Source organism: Aureobasidium namibiae (assembly GCF_000721765.1).
Source record: "Aureobasidium namibiae CBS 147.97 unplaced genomic scaffold scaffold_11, whole genome shotgun sequence".
In the NCBI taxonomy this organism is placed as follows: domain Eukaryota; kingdom Fungi; phylum Ascomycota; class Dothideomycetes; order Dothideales; family Saccotheciaceae; genus Aureobasidium; species Aureobasidium namibiae.
Window position 1 is genome coordinate 76,700 of NW_013581198.1, and position 21,492 is coordinate 98,191.

General features: G+C 51.3%; 11 protein-coding genes across 11 annotated transcripts; 5 read left to right on the forward strand and 6 right to left on the reverse strand.

Moving 5' to 3' along the window:
• Nucleotides 1-130: 130 nt before the first annotated feature.
• On the forward strand, nt 131-1,909 carry M436DRAFT_49741 (GLE1-domain-containing protein; the record flags this gene model as incomplete). Its single annotated transcript, XM_013570799.1, has 2 exons — nt 131-1,102; nt 1,166-1,909. 2 exons carry the CDS (start codon nt 131-133, stop codon nt 1,907-1,909), a joined length of 1,716 nt encoding a protein of 571 aa, XP_013426253.1.
• A 323-nt stretch (nt 1,910-2,232) lies between these two features.
• On the forward strand, nt 2,233-3,777 carry M436DRAFT_49551 (WD40 repeat-like protein; the record flags this gene model as incomplete). Its single annotated transcript, XM_013570762.1, has 2 exons — nt 2,233-3,604; nt 3,668-3,777. The coding sequence occupies 2 exons, from the start codon at nt 2,233-2,235 to the stop codon at nt 3,775-3,777; spliced, it is 1,482 nt and encodes a 493-aa protein (XP_013426216.1).
• Nucleotides 3,778-4,139: 362 nt separating this feature from the next.
• Nucleotides 4,140-6,045, forward strand: M436DRAFT_64734 (uncharacterized protein; the record flags this gene model as incomplete). Its single annotated transcript, XM_013570854.1, has 4 exons — nt 4,140-4,385; nt 4,437-4,547; nt 4,595-5,169; nt 5,223-6,045. 4 exons carry the CDS (start codon nt 4,140-4,142, stop codon nt 6,043-6,045), a joined length of 1,755 nt encoding a protein of 584 aa, XP_013426308.1.
• Nucleotides 6,046-6,439: 394 nt separating this feature from the next.
• M436DRAFT_49710 (Prefoldin alpha subunit) lies at nt 6,440-6,947 on the reverse strand (the record flags this gene model as incomplete). Its single annotated transcript, XM_013570795.1, has 2 exons — nt 6,440-6,501; nt 6,557-6,947. Coding segments are annotated over 2 exons (453 nt in total), but the record flags the coding sequence as incomplete, so codon positions are not given.
• A 315-nt stretch (nt 6,948-7,262) lies between these two features.
• Nucleotides 7,263-9,521, forward strand: M436DRAFT_49029 (P-loop containing nucleoside triphosphate hydrolase protein; the record flags this gene model as incomplete). The annotated part of the gene is made up of 1 exon (XM_013570652.1): nt 7,263-9,521. The coding sequence occupies one exon, from the start codon at nt 7,263-7,265 to the stop codon at nt 9,519-9,521; it is 2,259 nt and encodes a 752-aa protein (XP_013426106.1).
• A 78-nt stretch (nt 9,522-9,599) lies between these two features.
• Nucleotides 9,600-10,625, reverse strand: M436DRAFT_82844 (nucleotide-diphospho-sugar transferase; the record flags this gene model as incomplete). Its single annotated transcript, XM_013570913.1, has 1 exon — nt 9,600-10,625. The coding sequence occupies one exon, from the start codon at nt 10,623-10,625 to the stop codon at nt 9,600-9,602; it is 1,026 nt and encodes a 341-aa protein (XP_013426367.1).
• A 1,550-nt stretch (nt 10,626-12,175) lies between these two features.
• M436DRAFT_64738 (uncharacterized protein) lies at nt 12,176-13,488 on the reverse strand (the record flags this gene model as incomplete). Its single annotated transcript, XM_013570855.1, has 2 exons — nt 12,176-13,141; nt 13,198-13,488. 2 exons carry the CDS (start codon nt 13,486-13,488, stop codon nt 12,176-12,178), a joined length of 1,257 nt encoding a protein of 418 aa, XP_013426309.1.
• Nucleotides 13,489-13,679: 191 nt separating this feature from the next.
• M436DRAFT_73677 (GRF zinc finger domain-containing protein) lies at nt 13,680-15,002 on the reverse strand (the record flags this gene model as incomplete). Its single annotated transcript, XM_013570914.1, has 1 exon — nt 13,680-15,002. One exon carries the CDS (start codon nt 15,000-15,002, stop codon nt 13,680-13,682), a length of 1,323 nt encoding a protein of 440 aa, XP_013426368.1.
• Nucleotides 15,003-15,451: 449 nt separating this feature from the next.
• M436DRAFT_49164 (WD40 repeat-like protein) lies at nt 15,452-16,501 on the forward strand (the record flags this gene model as incomplete). The annotated part of the gene is made up of 1 exon (XM_013570686.1): nt 15,452-16,501. The coding sequence occupies one exon, from the start codon at nt 15,452-15,454 to the stop codon at nt 16,499-16,501; it is 1,050 nt and encodes a 349-aa protein (XP_013426140.1).
• A 172-nt stretch (nt 16,502-16,673) lies between these two features.
• M436DRAFT_73679 (uncharacterized protein) lies at nt 16,674-18,516 on the reverse strand (the record flags this gene model as incomplete). Its single annotated transcript, XM_013570915.1, has 2 exons — nt 16,674-17,949; nt 18,170-18,516. 2 exons carry the CDS (start codon nt 18,514-18,516, stop codon nt 16,674-16,676), a joined length of 1,623 nt encoding a protein of 540 aa, XP_013426369.1.
• A 635-nt stretch (nt 18,517-19,151) lies between these two features.
• M436DRAFT_82849 (uncharacterized protein) lies at nt 19,152-20,947 on the reverse strand (the record flags this gene model as incomplete). The annotated part of the gene is made up of 2 exons (XM_013570916.1): nt 19,152-19,637; nt 19,688-20,947. The coding sequence occupies 2 exons, from the start codon at nt 20,945-20,947 to the stop codon at nt 19,152-19,154; spliced, it is 1,746 nt and encodes a 581-aa protein (XP_013426370.1).
• Between the last annotated feature and the right edge of the window lie 545 nt (nt 20,948-21,492).

Here is a 21,492-nt window from a genome sequence, read left to right on the forward strand (position 1 = left end):
GTTGAGCATGCCACCTGCTGGAACGTAGTTTGTCTTTCTCGCCCTGCGCTTCAGCTTCCCGCTCTATACACAACCACTGTCATCCGGTCTCCACGCTCGTTTCGCAGCTTTTCCGGATCCGCATATCCCAATGGCATCTCCTCACAGAGAGAGGGCTGGCACAGCAAGTCCTGCAGCGCGTACACCTCGAGCCGATCATCCCGCCAGAAAAAGTCATAACTCTCCATACCGCCACAGTCCTCGCCGCTCTGAAATATTAGTTGAGGAAATTGGTGCGCTTCACCTCCGCGAAGAACGTGCCTGGAGGCAGAGACAAGACGAAAGGGATGCAGAACAGGAACGCCGCCATCAGCAGGCTCTTGCGCAAGCAGCCGCCGAACACGAACGCATCTTGCGCAATGCTATCGAGACTGCCGAAACCGAAGCACTAAAGCAGGAACGCGAGCGGATGCAGAAGGAAGAGGAGGAGCATCGCGCACTTGAAGCTGAGCGCTCAGCAAAGGCCGCAAGAGAGGCTGCTGAGAGACAACGGAAGAAACAGGAGCTTGAGCGACAAGAGCAGGAGCAACAAAAACGGGCGGCCGAGGAAAGAGAGATACACGAGAAGGAAGCCAGACTCAAAGAGCAGAAGAGACAGAACGAAGCAGATGCTTTGCGAAGGCAACAAGAACAGCAGGCTTCGAAGCGCAAAGCGAAAGAGGAAGCCGATGCTGCTGCTGCCGCGGCCGCCGCGGCCGCTGCCACGAAATCTGCTGCCACTGCTGCTCCAGTGCAAACAGTCCCACAATCTCAACCGCAACCTGTATCTACCCCAGTTGTGCAGTCTGGTAATGTACCTGCAGCTCCATCCGCACCCAAGGTCGCTACTCAGCCAGTTGCGTCCTCTACAATATCCTCTGGACCCTCACAACTAAAGTCCACGCCAGAGCAACTAGAAGCAGTGCACAAACAATATCTCGCCATCCACAAGGCGTTGAAGGAGATGAGGAACACGGCCAGGAAGCAACTTAAACAGTCTGGTATCGACATCGGCGATTACCGTAGAAAAATCAATACAGTGATGGGCCAATTCACCCCGGACAAGGTCAAGAACAGATCGGCGGTAAGTATCGAGCTGCGTGGTGACAAAGGCTTAACATTGAGCGAGTGACTGACTTCTGCATAGCTCAAGAGGGTACTCGAGATTCTCAACGAGGTCCTGAGATATTCTGAACCAACCATCAACATAACTCCCTTGCTCGCCATTCCTCAAGATAACTTGGAACGCCGCATGCCGTTAGCTCTGGTGTATTTACTCAACACGATCGCCAAAACGGTCATCAGTCAGTTCTGCAACGACAACATAGCAACAGTGGATGCTCTTGCGATTGTGCTGGTCACCGTGTTCTCGAAGAAAGAGTTCCTGTTCAACGGCACCACTTCGCTCATTGACATCCTCTTGGCTAAGTATCATGTGGTCTGCCCAGTCTTGTTCGGTATACATGGCGATGAGAAGACCGCCGCGGGAAGAGAAAGGATAGGTTGGTGGAGGGACGGCGATGACTTTATTGATTCCGAAGTCCACAAGAACCGCATGCTGGGCCTTGCCACAGGATATGGCTGTATATCCTTGCGTGACTTTAGCAAGTCGGCCATGAACAACCCTTTCCCGCCACCGAATTACTGGCGGGCGCTGAGTTATTTTGCCAATACACCGCCGGCACATCTACAACCGACGCACTGGATCGTTCTCAAGGCACTGGTCGACACGCATATCGAAAAGTTCCTGAAGTTCTACGGACAGGCAGGTCTGGCGGCGTTGAGAACGGTGTTGGTGGAGCTCCCCAAGAACGCGCCTCAGAACTCAGCTAAAGATGCAGTTGTGATATACCCAGAGATGCTGCGGACTACTAAGCGTTTGACGTTATGAGTGTAGAGGTTGGTCACCACGAGAACCGTGGAATGGATCAGATAGACGACATTGCTAATTGAACCTACTGTTCCTCAAACCATGCATTTGTCCAAGAAGTGTCAGACCACTAGAAGATAAGCATCCCATCACCTCTCATTGCCCAACGAGAACGAATCTGTCAGTTAAAACCATAGTGAAGACAGATTAATGAGGTGATCATGGTCAAAAGCCTCTCTCGGGATGGTTCAATGATGAAATGTGGGGAAGAAGCTCCGAAGTTCGATTCGACAAGAAAGTTGCACTTCGACTCGCGACAACTCGTCGATAATCCACAACCAACCATGACGACTTCAATAGATCCAACGCCATCCGATCTGGTACACAAATCGGCAAAACGTACTAGGGAAATCTTCGCCGCCGACTTTGGCGCACCCACAGCGCTCGACAACTCTTCTCGACCCGCCATCGCTCCCCCAATCGCGTCGCCTGCAGAACGTGCTCAGAAGCTCGCCTTACGCGCGCGAATCGCCAAAGAATATATCGATGTGAAAGAGTTACCTCCGGTGCTTGCGACCAAGCAGGCGAATGCTGTTGCTGCCTCGCGTTCAAGTCTACGAAAGAAGCCAAAGACCGAGGAGCAAGCATCAAACCCAAAAATGGCCAAGATGATTGAAGGAGTCTCTGCACAAACACCCTCTAGCGCCGCTGGAACATCAAACGCTCTTGCCTTGCGCGCGAACGGCGCTGGAAAGCTACCACCCAATGCAAATGGCCCTACACCACAGAGAAACCTGCCCGGCTCCTCGAGTCTGGTGCGCAGAGACGTCGTGCGTCAGCCAAAGCCCGAATGGAAAGCACCTTGGAAACTTATGCGTGTGATCTCTGGTCACTTGGGTTGGGTTAGAGCACTTGCAGTGGAACCCGGAAACCAATATTTCGCGACGGGAAGTGGTGACAGGACTATCAAGATCTGGGACCTCGCTTCCGGCACGTTGAAACTCACATTGACTGGCCATATCTCTACCGTACGAGGTCTTGCTTTCAGTCCAAGACATCCATACCTGTTCTCATGCGCTGAAGACAAGAAAGTAAAATGCTGGGATCTGGAGACCAACAAGGTCATTCGTGACTACCATGGCCACCTGAGCGGTGTTTACACACTGAGTCTACACCCTACGCTCGATGTGCTCTGCACCGGAGGTAGAGATGGTGTCGTCCGTGTGTGGGACATGCGAACAAGATCGAATATCCATGTGCTCAGTGGCCACAAACAGACTGTATCCGATATCGTCACCCAGGAGGCCGATCCACAAATCATTTCGTCTTCACTGGATAGTACTGTCCGTATGTACGATCTTGCAGCTGGAAAGACCATGGGCGTCTTGACACATCACAAAAAGGGTGTGAGAGCACTCTGTACAGCGCCCCACGAGTTCACATTCGCCTCTGCCTCGACTGGTCAGGTCAAGCAGTGGAAATGCCCAGAAGGTGCTTTCATGCAGAATTTTGATGGGCATAATGCCATCATCAACACTCTGTCAGTCAACGAGGACAACGTGCTATTCTCTGGTGGCGACAATGGATCAGCTGCTTTCTTCGACTGGAAGACCGGCTACAAATATCAATCGCTCGACTCTATTGCCCAGCCAGGTAGTCTTGACGCCGAAGCTGGCATCATGAGCTCAACATTCGACAAGACTGGACTCCGCCTTAGTAAGTTGAACGATGCACATGCCACGAGCTTGCCTAAAGAGAAGATTGCTAACCATTCCACAGTAACTGGAGAAGCAGACAAGACCATCAAGATCTGGCGCGAGGATGAGAATGCCACACCTGAGACACATCCACTCGAGTGGAAGCCCACGCTAGGAAGACAAAAGTTCTAGACAACTTTGGAAGATCAAGTAGAACGCGGAGATAACGATGATTGATACCCATGACTATCTGGTCAGATTCTTGTTTTGTTTGCCAATGTACATGTTGTTTTCGCGTTAATTGTGGATGCTCATTCTGATCAGGGAGGGACGCATGTTGTCTTCGCTTGCGCTGTGTTGGTCCACCCGTGGGGCTACATGCAGCTTCAAATGCAGCTTCCCTTGCGCTTGCTCAACTTCTTTCACTTCACTCCTTCAACTTGTTTTGGTCGGACAGATTTCCACCGAATCAAAAGGCCTATCGCTCTCATCATCAGGTCTAACAAAAGTCGCTCTTCCAATCACTCACTTCACATCACCACTACGTGTCTACAATGCCGCCTAGACACGACAAACCATCCTATCAGCCTAAGAACAACAGATCCAACGCACCTGTACATGTCAATGCTGGCGTCGCTGCTAAGCAGAGAGGTGAAGATGCCGCTGGTAGCTGGAAGTTCGCAAAGAACATGACGATCAAGGACCCTTCTCGTACAATTCAGACCATTGGCAGAGCCACCAACACTTATATTACCTACGATAACAGATTCGAGTTCCGCTTCTGGGGAGCCATTGAGAACGTATGATGCTCGTCGTCTACCTGTCACAAGACATTGCTGACTTTTCATCAGGTGGAACGCGCTAAGGTTGACCTCCAGACCAACATCCGGCAAGACAACCCGACCTTTCAGCATCAGAAGACAGCTGTCGGACCTCCTCGCGATGTCGAATTCGAAGCAATGGTAAGTGCCTTACAATTGAACATTTCCACTTTGCTGATCGAATGCAGGGGTCTTTCTTGTGGCCCTCTGAAGACTACCCAGCGCCAACCACGGGACAGCAGCACATCGAGAGTCTAAACTCAATCCGCAGGGAGAACAATTGTGTTATTCACTACGATGAGTCAAGATCGTGCTTCATCGTGAAAGGCGGTGTCGATGATGTCAAAGAAGCTCTTCTGCGCATCAGAGGTCTCCTTTGCAAGGCTGTTGTTCAGAGCAGTCCTATCATGAGACTCTATCTGGTCCAGAACGAATGCCAGAAGTTCGTTCTTACGGATCACCCCTTAAAGGCAGTCTACCGCGCAGCCACGCCAATCACACAACGCATGGAGAAGACCGTGAAGAGCGTCGGGGCTGGAATAAGAGCGGAAGATGTTGCCCTGAATGCGAAGCGCATGAAGGGTCTTGTCGTCCAAACACTGAGCAAAGTGCATTGGCATCAAGGCCATATTGATATGAGAGTCCACCTTGGCACACTCATCATGGAAAGCTACGAACCCTTCGAGAACAACAGCAAGAGTCTGCTTGATTTCAAGGAGATGATTCAGGATTCATACAACTTCCGTGCTAAAGTGACTGAAGAGTGAGTAAGCCAAAATGTCGAATTTGCTAAAGTTGTTGCTGACCATGGCCAAGACTTGGCGACAAGGTTCTCGAGGACACTCTGCTCCAGCGGTTCTTGAGCGCTACAGACTCGCTCAGTCCATACGACCGCTTCACTCATCACCTTGCCGATACTGAGCCTGAGTATACGGCTTCTATTGAGGTTGATCTCAAGGACGGTGGAGGTAATCTTCTCATCTCGAAGAGATGGCATCAGGAGAACGGCTCATTCTCTGCCTCTGATCCCGAATTCAAGAGAGTGATCAAGAATACCGGTCGCACTAGATTTCTTGAGGTGTACATGTCGGACACGCTCAGCAATCTCACCTGGCTTCTTGATCTCTCGGCACTGGGAGTTCCACAAACCTCTCACCTTCCGGATGGAATGCGGGAGCACAGCGAGTACTACATCAACTTGATTCCTCGGAAGGCGCAAGCCAGAGAATCATTCTGTGACTTTGAGAGTTGCGAACACGTGCGAAGGCCTTTGGCCCACAAAAGAGCCAGCAGGGAAAAAATCGTCTGGAAGTTTGAGATGAGGGCGCCGTATGCTGGGTACGAGGTGGAGCTAGCCAAGGTCTTCAACAAGGTGTACACGCCAGATGAGATTGGAGGCAGGGAACACGAAACCACGTTCGAGGAGCGTTGGACAGTGGATGTCAAGCATCGTCAGTGGTCGAGTTTACTGTCCGAGAACCACGAACTGCGTGCCGGCATGGGTGCGGAATGGAAGGCAGACATTCAAAGCTGGTTCCCGGTGGAGTCGAATGACACAAACGAGAAGCTCAAGGGCCATGTTGAGCTTCTGCATGCGCTGCAGCGTGTACAGGACATTGTCACGGGCAAGGACCTTTGAGGTGAAGGAAGCGGTGGAAACATCACGGCTTTGTAATTCTTTCTTTCTTTCGATTGCTCTGTAGGCTATGGGCACTGACACAGTACGAGGAAAGTTGACGTGGTCTCGACGGTCCCTATAGCACCTGCTGTGTTACTAGCTATCACAATTACATGGCAGTAGTTTCCAGATATCTCACAACTTCAATGTGTCTGGAGCGTGATGTCGTGGTCTCAGTGTGCGATGTCCATGCTCTTTCTCAAGCCATTTCTAGCCTTGATCTTGCCCCTGCCGTGTCTAGCTGCTAGCACAGTATAATGGAGCGTAGACCAAACTTTCAGCGCTCGAGAGGCGTTCGGCTCGGTACCGAGGATATGGAGGGATGTTGGTCTCTGTCGATGCCGGGGCAGCTGGTTTATGACGAGGCGGAGGCGCTTCCTGGAGCCTGGTTGCTGGCGAGAACCTTTTGACGCATGACTGGACTACGTGTTAGGGGGCGTTTCGTTACAGACAAGCTGCTCTCTTCCCATACCTTCTTCAATCAACCTCAAGTTCTGGTTCTTGCCTTGGACAATACTCTCGAGATCCTTGACATTCTTTCCCAGCTCTTCCACCTTGGCCTCGTAGAACTTCTTTGCCTGCTCGGTGGTCTTTTCGACGTAGAAACCGGTTCCAACGTCGACCAAGACGGTCTCGGTGCTTGCTAGTGTGCCAGGGACGTAGAGGGAGGATGTCAAGGGAACCAGCAGCGGCTTGTCGGCGACTGAGTTTGCGACACCAGCGACGATTGAGCCAATGCAGTCGCGGAACTTTTGCTGGGCGGCGCGCAGTTGGGCGTATGAGTTTGTCAGGGATTGTGTTTCTTCATCGAGCTGTTTCTTGATCTGGCCGAGTTGTTGTACTGAGAGGGCTCCAAGGTCGACTGTTGCGTGCTCTTGTCAGTCTTTCTTTTGTTGTGACAATGAGTCTTTGGATCATTCTTCCACGTACTCTGTTGACCACCTTGCTGATCTGCTGATTGCGACATGTTTCTGGACGGGTTGTGATATTTCTAGCTGTGACGTTTCGCGCGCGGTTCGAATCGATCAACTCAAAGTTGCGCCCCCACCCTGGCCCATACAAGTCCCCTTTTGGACTTGATTGCTCGCACCACGAACCCACGCGACTGGGCGTCCGAACGCGTGCAACAACGACAACGAGGGTGGATATATTTGATTGACAATAATCACATCCAAAACATGGCTCAGAAACAAAAGCGCTCCAGAGCCGAACAGGCACGACAATTCCTACAAAGCGGTGGTGTTTTGCGAGAGGACTCGGACGATGAACTCGGTACTGAGGACCTCCCCTGGGAATGGATCTATGGACCCAACAAGACCATCGTCGGTGCTCAGATTGGCGATTTCCAATGCCACATCGGAGACACCGTCTTGCTCAAAGCCGCTGGAAACGAAGCTTGGGTAGCCATCATCCAAGACTTTGCAGAGGGCGAGATCGAAGACGATGATGGACAAATGATCAATGATATGAAAGCCTCCTTTCTATGGTTCTCATCCGAAAAGGAAATCGTCAACAAGGCCAAGAAGAGGCAAGACTTTCTGGAGAACGAATTGTACATCACTACTGGTCTGGACGAAAACTCATTAAAGACTATCAATGGCAAGGCTACTGTCCTTTCTGAAGAGAGCTTCAACTTGAGGTATCCGAATGGCAAGATTCCAAAAGGCTCGAAAGATCATGGCAAAGTCTTTGTCTGCAAACGAGGCTGCAATACTCGCACAACCACCTACACCGATGAGTTCGTCTGGGAGGACGTATACCGTGGAGCTGAGGATATGCAGTCTCTACGGGACTTGATCGACAGTCAGACTGTAAGAACACGCAAACGCAAGTCAGCTGTCAGGGCAACGATACCCGGTGATTTGGATGAGTTCGTGGTACCTGACGACGAAGATGGCGAGACGGCCACTCAGCGGAAACGCAGGAAATTGACCTCTGCCACACCAACTTCAAGGAGCAAACACCCTGCGCCTCGCAAGCTCACCACTCCTACACATCGCCGCATTATCGCCAAGAGGCCTCTCGAATTTACACCTCTGGGTACTCGTATGATCTCGCCTTCTCACACAACCGCCTCACCCCATCAGCTCGCCCGAAGCACACTGCACGTATCAGCTGTACCAAATGCACTTCCTTGCCGTGAAGATGAGTTTGGCGAAGTCTACGCTCATCTAGAGACTGCCATCTCGGCCGGCACAGGATCTTGCATCTACATCTCCGGCACACCAGGCACAGGCAAAACTGCCACGGTACGAGAAGTAGTGGCCGCGCTCAACGTAGCCGTCTCCACCGACGAACTGGACGACTTTGTGTTCGTCGAAATCAACGGTATGAAAGTCACCGATCCTCACCAATCATACTCTCTACTCTGGGAAGCTCTCAAAGGCCAACGCGTGAGCGCCACACACGCTCTAGAACTGCTCGAACGCGAATTCAGCACTCCAAGTCCGAGAAGAGTACCGTGTGTAGTGCTGATGGATGAACTCGATCAACTCGTCACAAAATCTCAAGGTGTCATGTATAACTTTTTCAACTGGCCTCAATTACGACATTCGAGACTTATCGTGTTGGCTGTGGCGAATACCATGGACTTGCCTGAACGCACACTCAGCAACAAGATCAGTTCGCGTTTGGGACTCACACGCATCACATTCCCTGGCTATACCCATCAACAACTCATCAAAATCATAGAGAGCAGACTCGAAGGCATAGGACAAGTGGTGGTCGAACCCGACGCCGTACAATTCGCGAGTAGAAAAGTAGCCGCTGTATCTGGAGACGCACGTCGCGCTCTGGATATCTGCCGTCGCGCAGTTGAGATTGCTGAGGCAGACAAGGCAGCTGCTGACAAAGCTTCACTGGAAGAAACACCGGCTGCAGAAACCAATGACGAAGCATCAGCCACGATAGCACCAGCGAAAGCGGCAGCGATGAAGAAAGGCGTCGTCACAATCTCAACCATCAAACGCGCAATCAACGAAGCTACCTCCACACCTTTAGCCTCATACCTGCGTTCCCTTCCCCTGGCTTCGAAACTCTTCCTTGCTGCTCTGCTCGGCCGTATTCGAAGAACCGGATTGACGGAGAGTACACTCGGCGACATCATTGACGAAGCGGCACGTATGGCAGCGTTATCATCTTTAGTCCCTCTCCATGATATTCTACTCGCATCGGATACTTTCCAACCTATTCCTTCACTGACAGGGGCTTCTACACCTGGCAAACGAGGCAGAGTGGCTGGCAAGAAAGAGAGCAAAGTGGCGAGGTTGAGAGGAATGAATGTGGCGGCAGAGGAGCTGGCAGAAGCCGGAATCGTAGGCTTGGAAGTCAGAAGAGGCGAGAGAGTCGGTCGAGTAAGATTGGGTGTCGGCGAAGAAGAAATCAGAGGTGCTCTCCGAGAAGACGAAGAATGCAGAGGTCTCGGCTTCAGTGGGTGAAAGCATGCCAAAAAAAAAAAAAAAAAGGAAAGACAGGCAAAAGAGAATTACAGAACTTGAGAATTAAAAACTATGCTTCTAGACTTCATAAAACCCTTCCATCCTCCACCTCACCGAGTCATAAAACGGCTGCAATTGCTTATCCATGTGCGCACTCCACCATTTATCATGCATACTAGCCACACCCGCTTCCTTATCCCTGACATTCGGGAACCTGATATGCCAACTCTGATCATTCATATTCGTCCACGGCATTTGCCCCTCCCTTCTGAACGCATAGTTCAAGAGGTTTTGCTCCATGTATTTAGGATCAAAGCGATTGGGAATGCTGAGGATAGCTTTGAAATGCTCGAATAGAGTCAAGTCAGGGCGGAAGAGGAAGAAGCCTGCGTTGAAGTAATTGGGATCTTTGTAGTCGTTGTTTTCCGCCGAGGGTGGATAGTGGTGGAAAGGATTTGCTTCTGCGACTGTGGCGAGGATGTAGGTTGATGGTAGTGTTGCTTCGTCGTTTGGTGTGGTGTTTGATGTTACCAGAGCTGCTGGTGTTGTAGCAGAGGCGTCGTCGAAGATGCCATCCATACAGCGGTTGAGAATGAAATCACCATCGAGGAAAGCGACGAGATCGTAAGAGGTCAACTCCCAGGCTCGAAGTTTTGTCATTAGGTCTTTCCATTGGGGCATTTCTCCGTGTATCCAGCTAGTATCGACTTCTACATTTTCGACCTGAAGTACCACGGCACCGTCTTTGGTCAGTAGATTGCGTCTGTCTTGCTTGACATCTGCAGTCACCAACACCACAAACGGAATATCGCGTTGCGTCTTTGTGGTGGGTTGATGCATCAATTGGTATCCCAGTATCCTTGTGGCCATAAAGTAGTGATCATCGGAAGGATTTTCTGGCGCGTTCATGGTGTTTGTGAGAAGAGTCATGTAGGCCAGTTTCCGCTTGTCGGTTGTAGTACCGGGAACGTGTGAGGCGATCTTGTCGGCAAAATGTGACACATCATTGGTTGTTACGCCTGAAGAATAGGCGCCGAAGAGTAGGAGGATACTCGTAGCTACCGCTGCTGCGATGACAAAGAAGCGGAGTTTATAGATGGCCATGGCTGTAAAGTAGGAACAGTGATGTTCCTGCCCTAATCCACACAAGAAAAGGCAGCAAAGATGAACAGAAGAGTCAAGGGTAGAGACAGCAAATGAAAGAGAAAAGTGGATCCACAAGAGGCCTTACCGAGAAGTGGCTACCTATCCTATATAAGAATCCCCCCTTCCACAACTTCACAGCGGAAATTCGAGATTAGCACGAACATGTTTACCTCAGCGCGTACGAGCGTTTTATGATCACCTCAACCCGATCCTCGCCAGCGGCTATCTTAGGGGTGCATCCTGCCATCATTTCTGGACAGGTAACCAATCATGTGGTGGATCCTGGGCCACCATCGCTGCGCCGGTAAATGATTCAGCTGCAATATGTTTCTCGGTATATAGAGATGAAGGGTGATAAGCTTTATTCGTTTGGCAGGTTGGGAAGGAGGATCCCCAAGACACCATGCCCTGATACCCAGCTATCGAGATATTTTTCTGCAGGGCTAGTCTGACCGGCCAAGCAGCGAGCTAAGGATTTATATCGAGATACGGTACGAGCGCCCACCGGCCGTGCTTTTGCATAGGAGAGCATGAGCAAGATCAAAGGCCAGAAACGAAAGACACAACGACTGGTCCTGTTGTATTTCTCGCCGCCATTTCGTTGCTGTGTATATTTCCTGGCATCGAGTCAACGATGCGATCATCGTGATGCGCAGAACTGTTCTATATCATGTAAGCGAGGGGGCCTGAAGCTAGTGGCGCCGTTACCACTCCCAGAAATAGGCCCGGCTTCAGCTCTCAGCTCCACTACTTCTCCACGATGGACTTGCCTGTCGACACCGTGATCCAACGATGCTGACACACGAAGAGATACCTAAACGACACGTTTGTGGCGCTCGTGTCTACCGAACCCGAGGTGCACGGCGATATATCCGCGTGTGCACACCAGGGGTTCCTTTGATCTCGCTCGATACCGGCTGCCGATCAGTGAAAATGTCTTATTGCATCGCTCGCAAGTTCCAACGCTCTGCCTCATGATGGAAGCGATGGGGTGTAACGGATATCAGTACTTGAGAAAAGGGGTGTTGGAGGGCAAGCGGGTCATCACGGAACCTCCGAGGCCAATACCGTGGTGTATCCTCGCGCAATAAGATGATTGTTAATGGACATTGCTTTGCTCCAGAAAGATCTTGTGGTGTCTACGTTCCACATATGCCTATGGCTTTGTGGGAGGAGAGCTAGTCAGAACAGCGGTCTTGGCACGAGAGGTTGGTTCTTTCTCAAGCCTCTTTTTGTGATGGCTCAGCACGATGATCAAACTACAGAACGCACAAATATCTTCAACCCAGAGCCAAGTGCAGGGAGAGCCAATGATTTGTATCCTGGGTTTCTGCACTAAAGAAACAACAGACTGATAAGATGGCATCGCAGTGATGTTGCTGAAAGTGCTTATCACACTTATGGAAACCAGAAGGAAAATCATTCGCTGTGGTCAAGTACCTGCTCTATCTACCTTTGCCGTCTGGCAACCGGGTGTGTCATAGCAAGAGAGTCGTGACAAGTACCTGTCAATTGAACTCCAAATCCTCGCCCACCTCAAAAGGGTTGCTTGTCGCGATCAAGTTGAACAGCGTTTGGTCTGTATCTTCGCCCAAACGATAATCCCATGGAAAGGAATTATGATCGTTGATGCGGAAGCCGAAAGGCTCGCTGTGGTCGACTGTGATGTGCTGAGCAATCTCTTGTTTCGCTGTGATGAGGGCGTTTCGAAGCCATCGAGTTACATTAGTCAGTGTCAAGGTAGTGACATGGTGACTGTAGGTTATTTCAACATCTTGCGAGACAGCGATCGAATGCAGAGCCAAGATGGACGGGTTGATGTACTCATACTGCACTTGAGCGGAGGCTGCGTGACTGAAGAGCGACGTCGATACGATATCCCTTTCATCAGCTGGAGCCGTACCTCGACCAGGAGGCTGAACCCGTCCCGGTTGATCTTGCAAGTGCCTGAGTACAAAGCCGAAGAAGTTCAAGTCACGCTCGAATTCGGAAGTCCAGAGGCCAAGCCCTAGGCGGGTATCCAACGAACTTCTGCCGAACCAGACCTCATTCGAGAAGAACGGATTCTTGTCAAGAATCCAACTGAAGAAGGATTTGTCACGCAGGACACATGCGACTCGGAGATAAAAGAGGGTTGATCTACGGATCTCGTCTCCCGGGATCTCTGAGGTAATGAATTGGAGTAATCTTTCTCTCATTTCCGTGAAGGTGCCATAATAGTCGATCCAGCCAAGCAGACACTGCACGATACCACTCAGAGGCACTACTCGCACGCACTGGCGGAGGCGATCCATAAGAAGGTGGTCACTCTGGTCAGGAAAGTCACAGAGCATAGAGAAGCCAAGTAGATTGACAGTCGACATGGTGTTGAGGCGGTCGTTTCTCTCGCGCAGGGACAACTGCGACACTGGATTCGAAGTCTGGATGGTAGTCACAGCTGAGACGATTCGAAGTTTTGGATCAGTTGCAGCTGTCTGCAAAGAGGCATCAGTCGAGAATTGTGGTACATCGGGCCCGAGGCTGCTGTTACCTTGCCCACGAGAATGTCTTTTCCATCCTGGTCCAATTCGAGTTCATAACGCTTCATGACTCGGGCGATACCGTCACTGCAGTTCTCTGTTCCTGTGACTTTGTTGTGAAGCCACTCGGGCTTCAGTGTCGCCGCGAAGTATGATGAGACTGCGATGAGTTTGTCGCTCGATATTCTCATTTCCAACGTTCCAAAGTCGAACGCACATACCATATATGGTACGGAGATGATGGTATCGCCGTTTGGATCCACGAAGCAGGGCGGAAGTTCGTCTGGCCGTAGGGATTTCATCATGAGTTGGATGCAAGCCAACCTTGTAAAGAGCGTTGCGCGCTGGAATTAATGCTTGGAGAAATGGATTTCGTGGAATGACTTTGGAGAGCGCAGGCTATTGACAGTAGAAGGAGCGAGGCTCTCGACAATCGTTTGAGACCATTCGGCAACTTATTCGCGACCAGTGCAACATGCTGGCCATGCTTTCGTCAGCCAGTCTCAGATCGCTCGACTTTGTCTTTCCAAGGTGGTTCGCCATCATCATCAAATTCTGCCCATTGGAAGAAAGAACAGCCTTTTTGGCCTGGTGTGTAACCGGCGTGACACATCCACATGTAGCGACCCAGGTTCTCAGACTTTCTTTGTACGCATCTGAGTACAACTGGTATCTTACAGTGGCATTTGGGTGTAAACTTTGGGTGGAAGCTAGGTTTGTAGTATCTGTAGGTAATGTTGATTCGCTTGTTTCCAGCTATGGGATGTGGATCAATGGCAGTAGTCGGGACAATGCTGTGCTTCCAGTGTTCTTGCATTTCGGCATGCATGACGAGCAAAGAGTTGTGAGGCAGGTGAATCGAGATCTGACCTTGTGAGTCTCCAGCGCTTGAGTTCCCAGAGTCGTTACTGGTGTCCTTGGGTACGATTTTGCGGACCCTGAATTCGCGAGCTACGCCCAATGAAAGACTTCCGATGACAGCGCGAGGACCGAGATAGGTCAGCTGGTCAGAATGATACCCAACACTTTGTTGAGGCCCATCATAGCAATTTACAAAAGCAGTGTTTGGCTTCCATTCTTTGGGATCCTGATACTTGAGCTTCTCACCGTTGGGGTAGAACTGAGCAATTCGACGTTGAATCTCATTGTTGACAGCTTGACGCACCTTAGCAGATGCAAATAACATCTTCGGGGGTGTTTGTCGAATGTCTTTGATGGTGCTGCCATTGTAGACGTATGTTGTCTTCTGTTCTTCAGCTTCCTTGAAGCTGTCGACATAGAAGGACATAGTATGTGGACTCTCGACAGTACGGTCGAAGAGCTGAAAGACTTCTTTTTCGAATGTCTTTGACTCATCCAAGAGCTCTGTAAGCAATGCATTGGCTTCGTCGGCAGGGAGAAAGTTGTGGATGATGGAACATGGCGTATGTGTTTCGATATCCTGCGGGCTATACAAGAAAAGAGTCTTGCCTTTCTTTGTGAGGTGCTTGGTCAGAGGAGGTTCACCACCCGCGGAATGAATCAGATTGGCCAGCGTAGATTGATGACCCACGGTTTTGGCTCTCTTTGATTGACCCAAGGACGTGGTTCTGTCTTTGGCCAGAAGAGCGGAGGCGGTATCAACTAAGCCGTCGGAAGACAACAAGGCCTCAAGCAAAATATCTTGGGCAACATCGGGATGCATAGATGCAAGCAAAGCAAGCTTGAATTCGGTGCTGTCCTCATGATCGTCCTCTTGAGCGGCTGGAGCAGCTGGTCCAGATGCATCTGCATCGATAGACAAGTTTTTGCGTTTCCTCGAAATGAAGGCATCCATGGCTCAGATACTGTGCAAGCCGCAGCATCTTCGTGATCTGGTTCCGAGAGATGCACGAACAGCACACGGTGCGTTTTGGTGGACGCGGCGGACGTGTCGAAGAAGGACCGAGAACCGAGAGAGCGGGTTGGAAGAAGGCGCGGTCCCCAGCGCAGCGAGTCCGGCTGCTCGGTGTTTCGGCTGTCGGGCTGTGAATTGCTTGCAGCGGCAGGTGCGTCACGCAACAGGGCAAGAGCGAGCGCGAATGCATGTGGAGCAGCGAAGGTGGGGTGTGAACAGCAATAATACCACCTTGTCCTTGACACCCAATCCCACCCTCCTTCTCTCGAGCCGTTTGCTCTGCGCATAAGACATGCACTCGCCATAGCACCCTCTATACAAGTATCCGAGTGCTCCATCCACGCCTCCATACCGCCGACCATCGCGAACCCGTCAGGAAGCCATTAGCAATGCTCGAATTTCGAACCGCGGGCTTCAACCCGTACGCCGTCAAGTACTCGCCCTTTTTCGACAGCAGGCTATGTGTGAGCGCTGGTGCCAACTTTGGTCTGGTGGGCAACGGCCGCCTCTTCATCCTCAACCTGACGGACCGAGGCATCGTCTGCGAGAAGTTCTTTGAGACTCAAGACTGTCTGTTCGACACAGCCTGGTCAGAAGCACACGAGAACCAGCTTCTCACCGCCGGTGGAGATGGCAGTGTCAAGCTCTTCGACATCAACCTTAGCGAGTTCCCCATTGCCAGCTGGTCTGAACACGGTCGCGAGGTCTTCTCGGTCCACTGGAATCTCGGTCACAAGACGACCTTCTTGAGTAGCAGTTGGGATGGCACAGTCAAGATCTGGAATCCCGAATCAAAGACATCTCTTCTTACATTACCCGTACACTCATGCGTCTACTCGGCCCAATTCTCTCCTCACAGTCCCGACATTGTCACCGCCGTCGCCAGAGACTCGCACCTACGCGTCTGGGATCTACGAACGCCCGCTAGTGCCTCGAACCACTTGACCCTCGCTATACCCATACACGCTCCTCCTAAGATGACTCCTATGAACTTCACCCCCGCCAGCGTTGGTCCCACTGAATGCCTGACACACGACTGGAACAAATACAGAGATACAGTCCTCGCTACAGCTGGCGTTGACGGCATGATACGTACCTTCGACATCAGACAACCTAGCGGTCCTGTGGCCGTCTTGCCAGGTCACGAATACGCCGTTAGAAAGATCAGTTGGAGCCCACACCTAAGCGACGTACTGCTCAGTGCTAGTTATGACATGTCGTGTCGCGTCTGGACTGACGGCAGTGCTATGGGTGTGGACCATGCAAAGATGGGTATGCCCGCAGGACAGGGAGCCCGCGAGATGGGCCGTATGGACCGTCACACCGAGTTTGCCATGGGCGTTGATTGGTGTCTCTTTGGCGCAGAGGGATGGTGCGCCACCTGTGCTTGGGACGAAAAAGTCTTGGTCTGGGATGTAAGGGACTTTATGAGGCGGTGAATGCGACCAACTAATTTCAAGGGTATCGAATGCTATACGCCCCCAAAAACTCCGATCATGAGGGTTTTCCGATGCTCCACTACACACGCTATGCAGAACTCGATTTTGCTTTTCCCGGCACGGTAAACTTCTCGTCGACAGGGGATGCAATCCAATCTAGGGTGTTCTCGTCCTAAGAGAGCCCCACAGGTCGCGCTCCGCTCAATCTCACCACTCCACCGCCAAATGCAGGTCCGGTGGTTTCCAGCTTCCAGCCAGGTACCTCGTCGTCGGCACGTGCTTCTACAGTCTTCCAGGCATTGGGGAAGCCAGCTGCCAATGCTCCCTTGAGCTTTGCTCCTTGGATCGCGAATTTCTCTCTCGAAAAGGAGATGTAGCCACCAAGCAGACCTTGATGGATGAGTGCCGTCATTTTAGAATGAATGTTGTTCATGTCAGGCAGATCGAGAGCGTCTTCGCCGATTGGCTCATCGACCACGCCAACAAAGTCCGGGTCGATATAGTTGTCAGGTTGAGAGGCTCCAGGCGATGTAGCGTAGATGGTTTCCTGCCAACGGAAGATGGCCAGCACATCTTTCAAGTCGAAAGTCGGCGCCTTGCGAGCCTCGGGGTTTCCAGGATCTCCGTATAGAACAAACGTCTTTCGACAGATGGACCTCCAAACAAACACTTCACATCTGTTCCGCAACTGCAAGTCCAGCCTGTAGCCCGAGAACCACGCATAGTGCTCAGATCCAATATCCAAATGCCTTCTGAAGCCCACAAGATCGCCTTTGGCAATATACCTGCATAAAGGCTGGAACCTTTCTCTCAAACCATGGGCCTCTGGTCTCGCAAACATCTGCTCCGAGGGAAAACGCCCACAAACCATGTTTGCCGAAATCAAGAAAATGAGAATCAAACGTCTTTGCTGCAAACACTGAGGATGGCATTCCAACCATGCTTGCTGCAGCGCCTTTTGCGCTCTCCACGCGTGCCCGTTCGCCCATAGAAATCTGCCCAAGTAATACAGATACGCACACCTCTGCGCCTTTGGATAAGCACTCAACGGCGGACTCAGCACAAAGATGTTTTCGAAGATCTGAGCTGCACCTCTGGTCTTGCGGCACGCGAACAAAATCTTCAAACACAGGTTCGCGAGCACGTAGGTGCCTTTTCGCTTTCCCTGGGGAGTGCCGTTTGGTCCGATGCCAGTGGGGGAAGATCCAGAGCGGTCGTTTAGACAGGCTACGAAAGCGTAGCGGATGATGTTTGCTGCTCGTTCGGGTAGGGTTTCGCGTGGGCCAGAGTCGTCCGAGGAGGAAGAGGTTGTAGTGGCGAGGTGCGCGATGAGTTCGGGTTTCTTGTCGAGGCCCATGGCGAGGCGAGCGAACATGCGTGAGTAGGAGATCACCGTGTCGAGGATGGTTGTGCCGTGAGTTTGGTTTTGGAGGGCTGAGTTTGCTTTTCTGTGTGGATGAGTTGTTAGAAAGTGTGAAATAATTCCCTTCGAAAGTCTTTGACATGAACTCTTTTTTTCTTTCGCTTGAGCCTTTCTTCTTGTTGTGAAATGACAAGTACGTCGAATATCATCAATGTACAACAATCAACAGAACCAACAAAAAGAACACCAATCGAACCTCGATCAAGAAGACAAAACATCGAAAAGAAAAGAAAAAAAGAACTTACTGCAAAACCTCACTCAACAACCCAAAAGTCTCCAACAAATTCCCTACATCCACATCCCTCAAGAACCCAAAGTACAACACCATAAACCTGCTAAACGCACTCCAACTAGCAACCTCCACATCATCACCCCCATCAATAACTTTGACAGCTTTGACAATCTTCTTCTCTAATGCTGCATCTGAATCGCCGCCTTTGGGGTATGTGGCTCGTAATTCGTTGATTATGGTGGTGTAGGAGGGTGCGTAGGGTGGTTCGATGACCAGGTACTGGGATAGTTGTGCCGAATCTTTGGAGAGTGTTATGCGGTTTATTTCGGTGAGGAATTGGTCTAGTGTTGGTGTTGCCATGATGTTACAGATGATCTGAAGGGAGAGTGTGTAGTTGGCGCGTGTTGTGTGAGGCTTGTGGTTGTTCGAGATTCGAAAGTGGCATGCGGCTCTGGAGATGTTGGTGGTCTGTGCGCCATGTAACAATGCAGCAAGGAAAATAGGTATAGATAGCGATGTCAAGGAGCAGATACATTTATGCGTGGAGTTTTGGAAAGCTTGCAATCGATGCGGCGTCTTGAATTAAGACATTCTGTCACGTTGAAAGCACGGGAGTATATGATGAAGTTGAAAATCGGCACGTTTTTGTTACGTTAAGGTATTTGTCTACGTACAATAACACATTACTGGCTCTAGGCCTTCGTAATGTTCTCATGGATGAAGGATAAAAATGAAAAGATACAGCGAATGGCAGTTGAAAACAACAGGTAGAAAAGGACAAGGGGACCGAAAACGACGCCCTCCCGTCAAGGCTGTCTCCAACATCGAGAGAAGAAGAACAAGTAGAGTCGACAAAACGGGAAGCATTATGATGAAGTGTGGATACGCGTTCGTGTTCTCCTTGTGCTGTTTGACTGCAGTGGTCGTTGCTTCCGTATCGAGTTGCATTTTGCAAAGACATGTCGCTAATGGTACACAAAGCAATGTTCGTTAAATCAGAGGGCCTGGCCGGGCACTGGCTTCCTAGCGGGCACACCAAGAGGCGTGCCTGGAAGGGAAGGAACCGTGGACTTGCCAGCACTCGATACTGTACCCATCGATGCACTTCGGCTGTGAGCATCAGCGGACATGTCTGCACGCTGCTGGGATTGTTTGGAGGCCTTGGTTGGAGATGCAGCAACAGACATGCTTCTTTGGCGCGATTGAGCTTGCTCGGCTAGAGTGGGCGATGACTGCTTAGAAGGAGCCATCGAAGGACGGCGGGCTTGTGACGCAGCAGAACCTTGTGACGACGATGAACCTTGACGGACTTTGGCACCAGGAACAGGTCTAGGAGGAGGTCCCATGGATCCAGGACCAGAACGAGGAGGGCCAGCTCTAGCACCTGGAGGGGGACCTTGTCTCGGCTTCAAAGGCTGTTTCGAGAGACAGGTTCTAGGAGCAACACCTTGTTGAGAGCGGTCCATACGGGTACAGAGAGCCTAGAGTTGTTAGCATGTTGACTGCAAATACCAAGGGAACATCGACTTACCCAACCATCGTCATACTCGTGCAGGACTCTCACAATCTGGCCAACCTTCAACTCGAGCTCGTCATCCATAGAGGGCTTAAACTCGAGTTGAACACTGTGGACAGCATTGCCTGGACGATCGCCTCCAGGAGCAGCACCTGCGAGAGCGGCCACGGGGACGACAGAAGCCATACCGACCTCAGCCTTGGCCTGGGTACCGGGAGTTGCAGGAGAGCTGAGGTTGAAACTGGCTGCAGTAGGGCTGGGCACGGGGCTGCCTTGGAGCTCGACTGGAGGACTGAGGGATCGCTCTTCAGGAATAGGTGAGATGACATCCCTCGAGTGGGGCTCGACAGTTTGTGCATGGATTCCGAAGGGGTTAGACGGGTCGCTGTTTCTGCCGCTCATGACACCCGCGGCTGCCCCAGCTGCAGCCTTCTCGGCATCTCCAAGGACGCTAGTCGAGAATTGGGAAGTAGGGCGGTAGCTGATGCGCGGTGCCGTGGCAGTGGTGCGTGTCGAAGCAGGGGGCTGAGGAACGGTCATAGTGCTTGGGCTTTGGCTCATGAAGCCCTTCTTCTCATCATCAAGTCTCTCCATACCAATAGCCTGCTTCTGTTGAGCCTTCTTCTTGCGAATGAGGAAGTAGGCAAGACCTGCAAGAACACCGATAGCACAAATAACCACCAGAGCGATGCCGGCCTTTGCGCCTGTGCTTAGACCATCAGAAGTTGCATCTGCCACCGCTGATGATGAGGCTGAACTTGAAGCTGTGGCTTGAGCTTTTGCAGCAGATGAGATGGATGAGGAAGCAATCGTCGAAGACGCGGCAGCAGATGATGTGAGGACGGCTAGAGTTGATGAGGCAAGTGATGACGAGGACGATGAAGAGAGAGCAGCGGCAGTCGACTTTGCGGTAGGTGACAAGGTACTCGTGATTTTGGATGAGGTTGTGGATGTGGCGCTTGTGCTTGCTTTGGCAGTTGTTGATGTTGATTTGGCCTTTGCCGTGGTTGTGTTGTCGTTGTCATCATTATTGTCGGTGTTGGTGGATTTGTTCGCGGCAGAGGAAGCTTTGGTGGTGGGATTGGCTCCGAGAGTAACGAAACCAGCTGTCGGTCCTGAGAAAGTAGCAGAGGCCGTTACATAGACGACAGAGAAGACTGTTGCGACATCATCGGCCTCCTTGACCACCACTGGGGCGCGTTCGTCGAGCATTACAAGACTGGATTGAGAAGCTGGCAGCCTCTGGGGCATGTGGCGGTGAGGTTTGAAATGCATGGCGAAAAGAATTGGTTGATGTTGATTATAAGCTGGTGGTTAGTAGTAGTCGATGGTTGATGTTAATGAGTGGAAGGTCGAGTAGTCGACAATAGCAATTGAATGAGTGTGTGGGTGAATGGCCGCCTGCGAAGGAAACGACAACAAGCAAGAAACGGAGGCGTGCGCGGCGAGGAATGTTTGGTATATGAGAGGTGGGCGACCAGTGACCAGACTGAGCGGCGCGTGATAAACAGCAATTAAAATGAAAGAAAGCAGGTTAGCACCAGGCGGACTCGGCGGACGTCGATAAAAGAGGGACAACGTTGCAACGACTTGCGAATGCAATTCAGATTAAGGTGAAGAAGAAAAGGAAAAGAGCAGCAATTACACAACCGTCGTCCAACCGTCTACGCTCCGTGACTTGACCATGCCCATGGACTCTGGCGACGGCGCCCTCGCAACATGATGCGACGCTGCGACGACCTCTGAGAATCTGGAGAAACCGCGCTAGCCTCACGCCAAAACCATCAGGCCGGGCTCCGATTGGCGCGCTTGGACCAGAT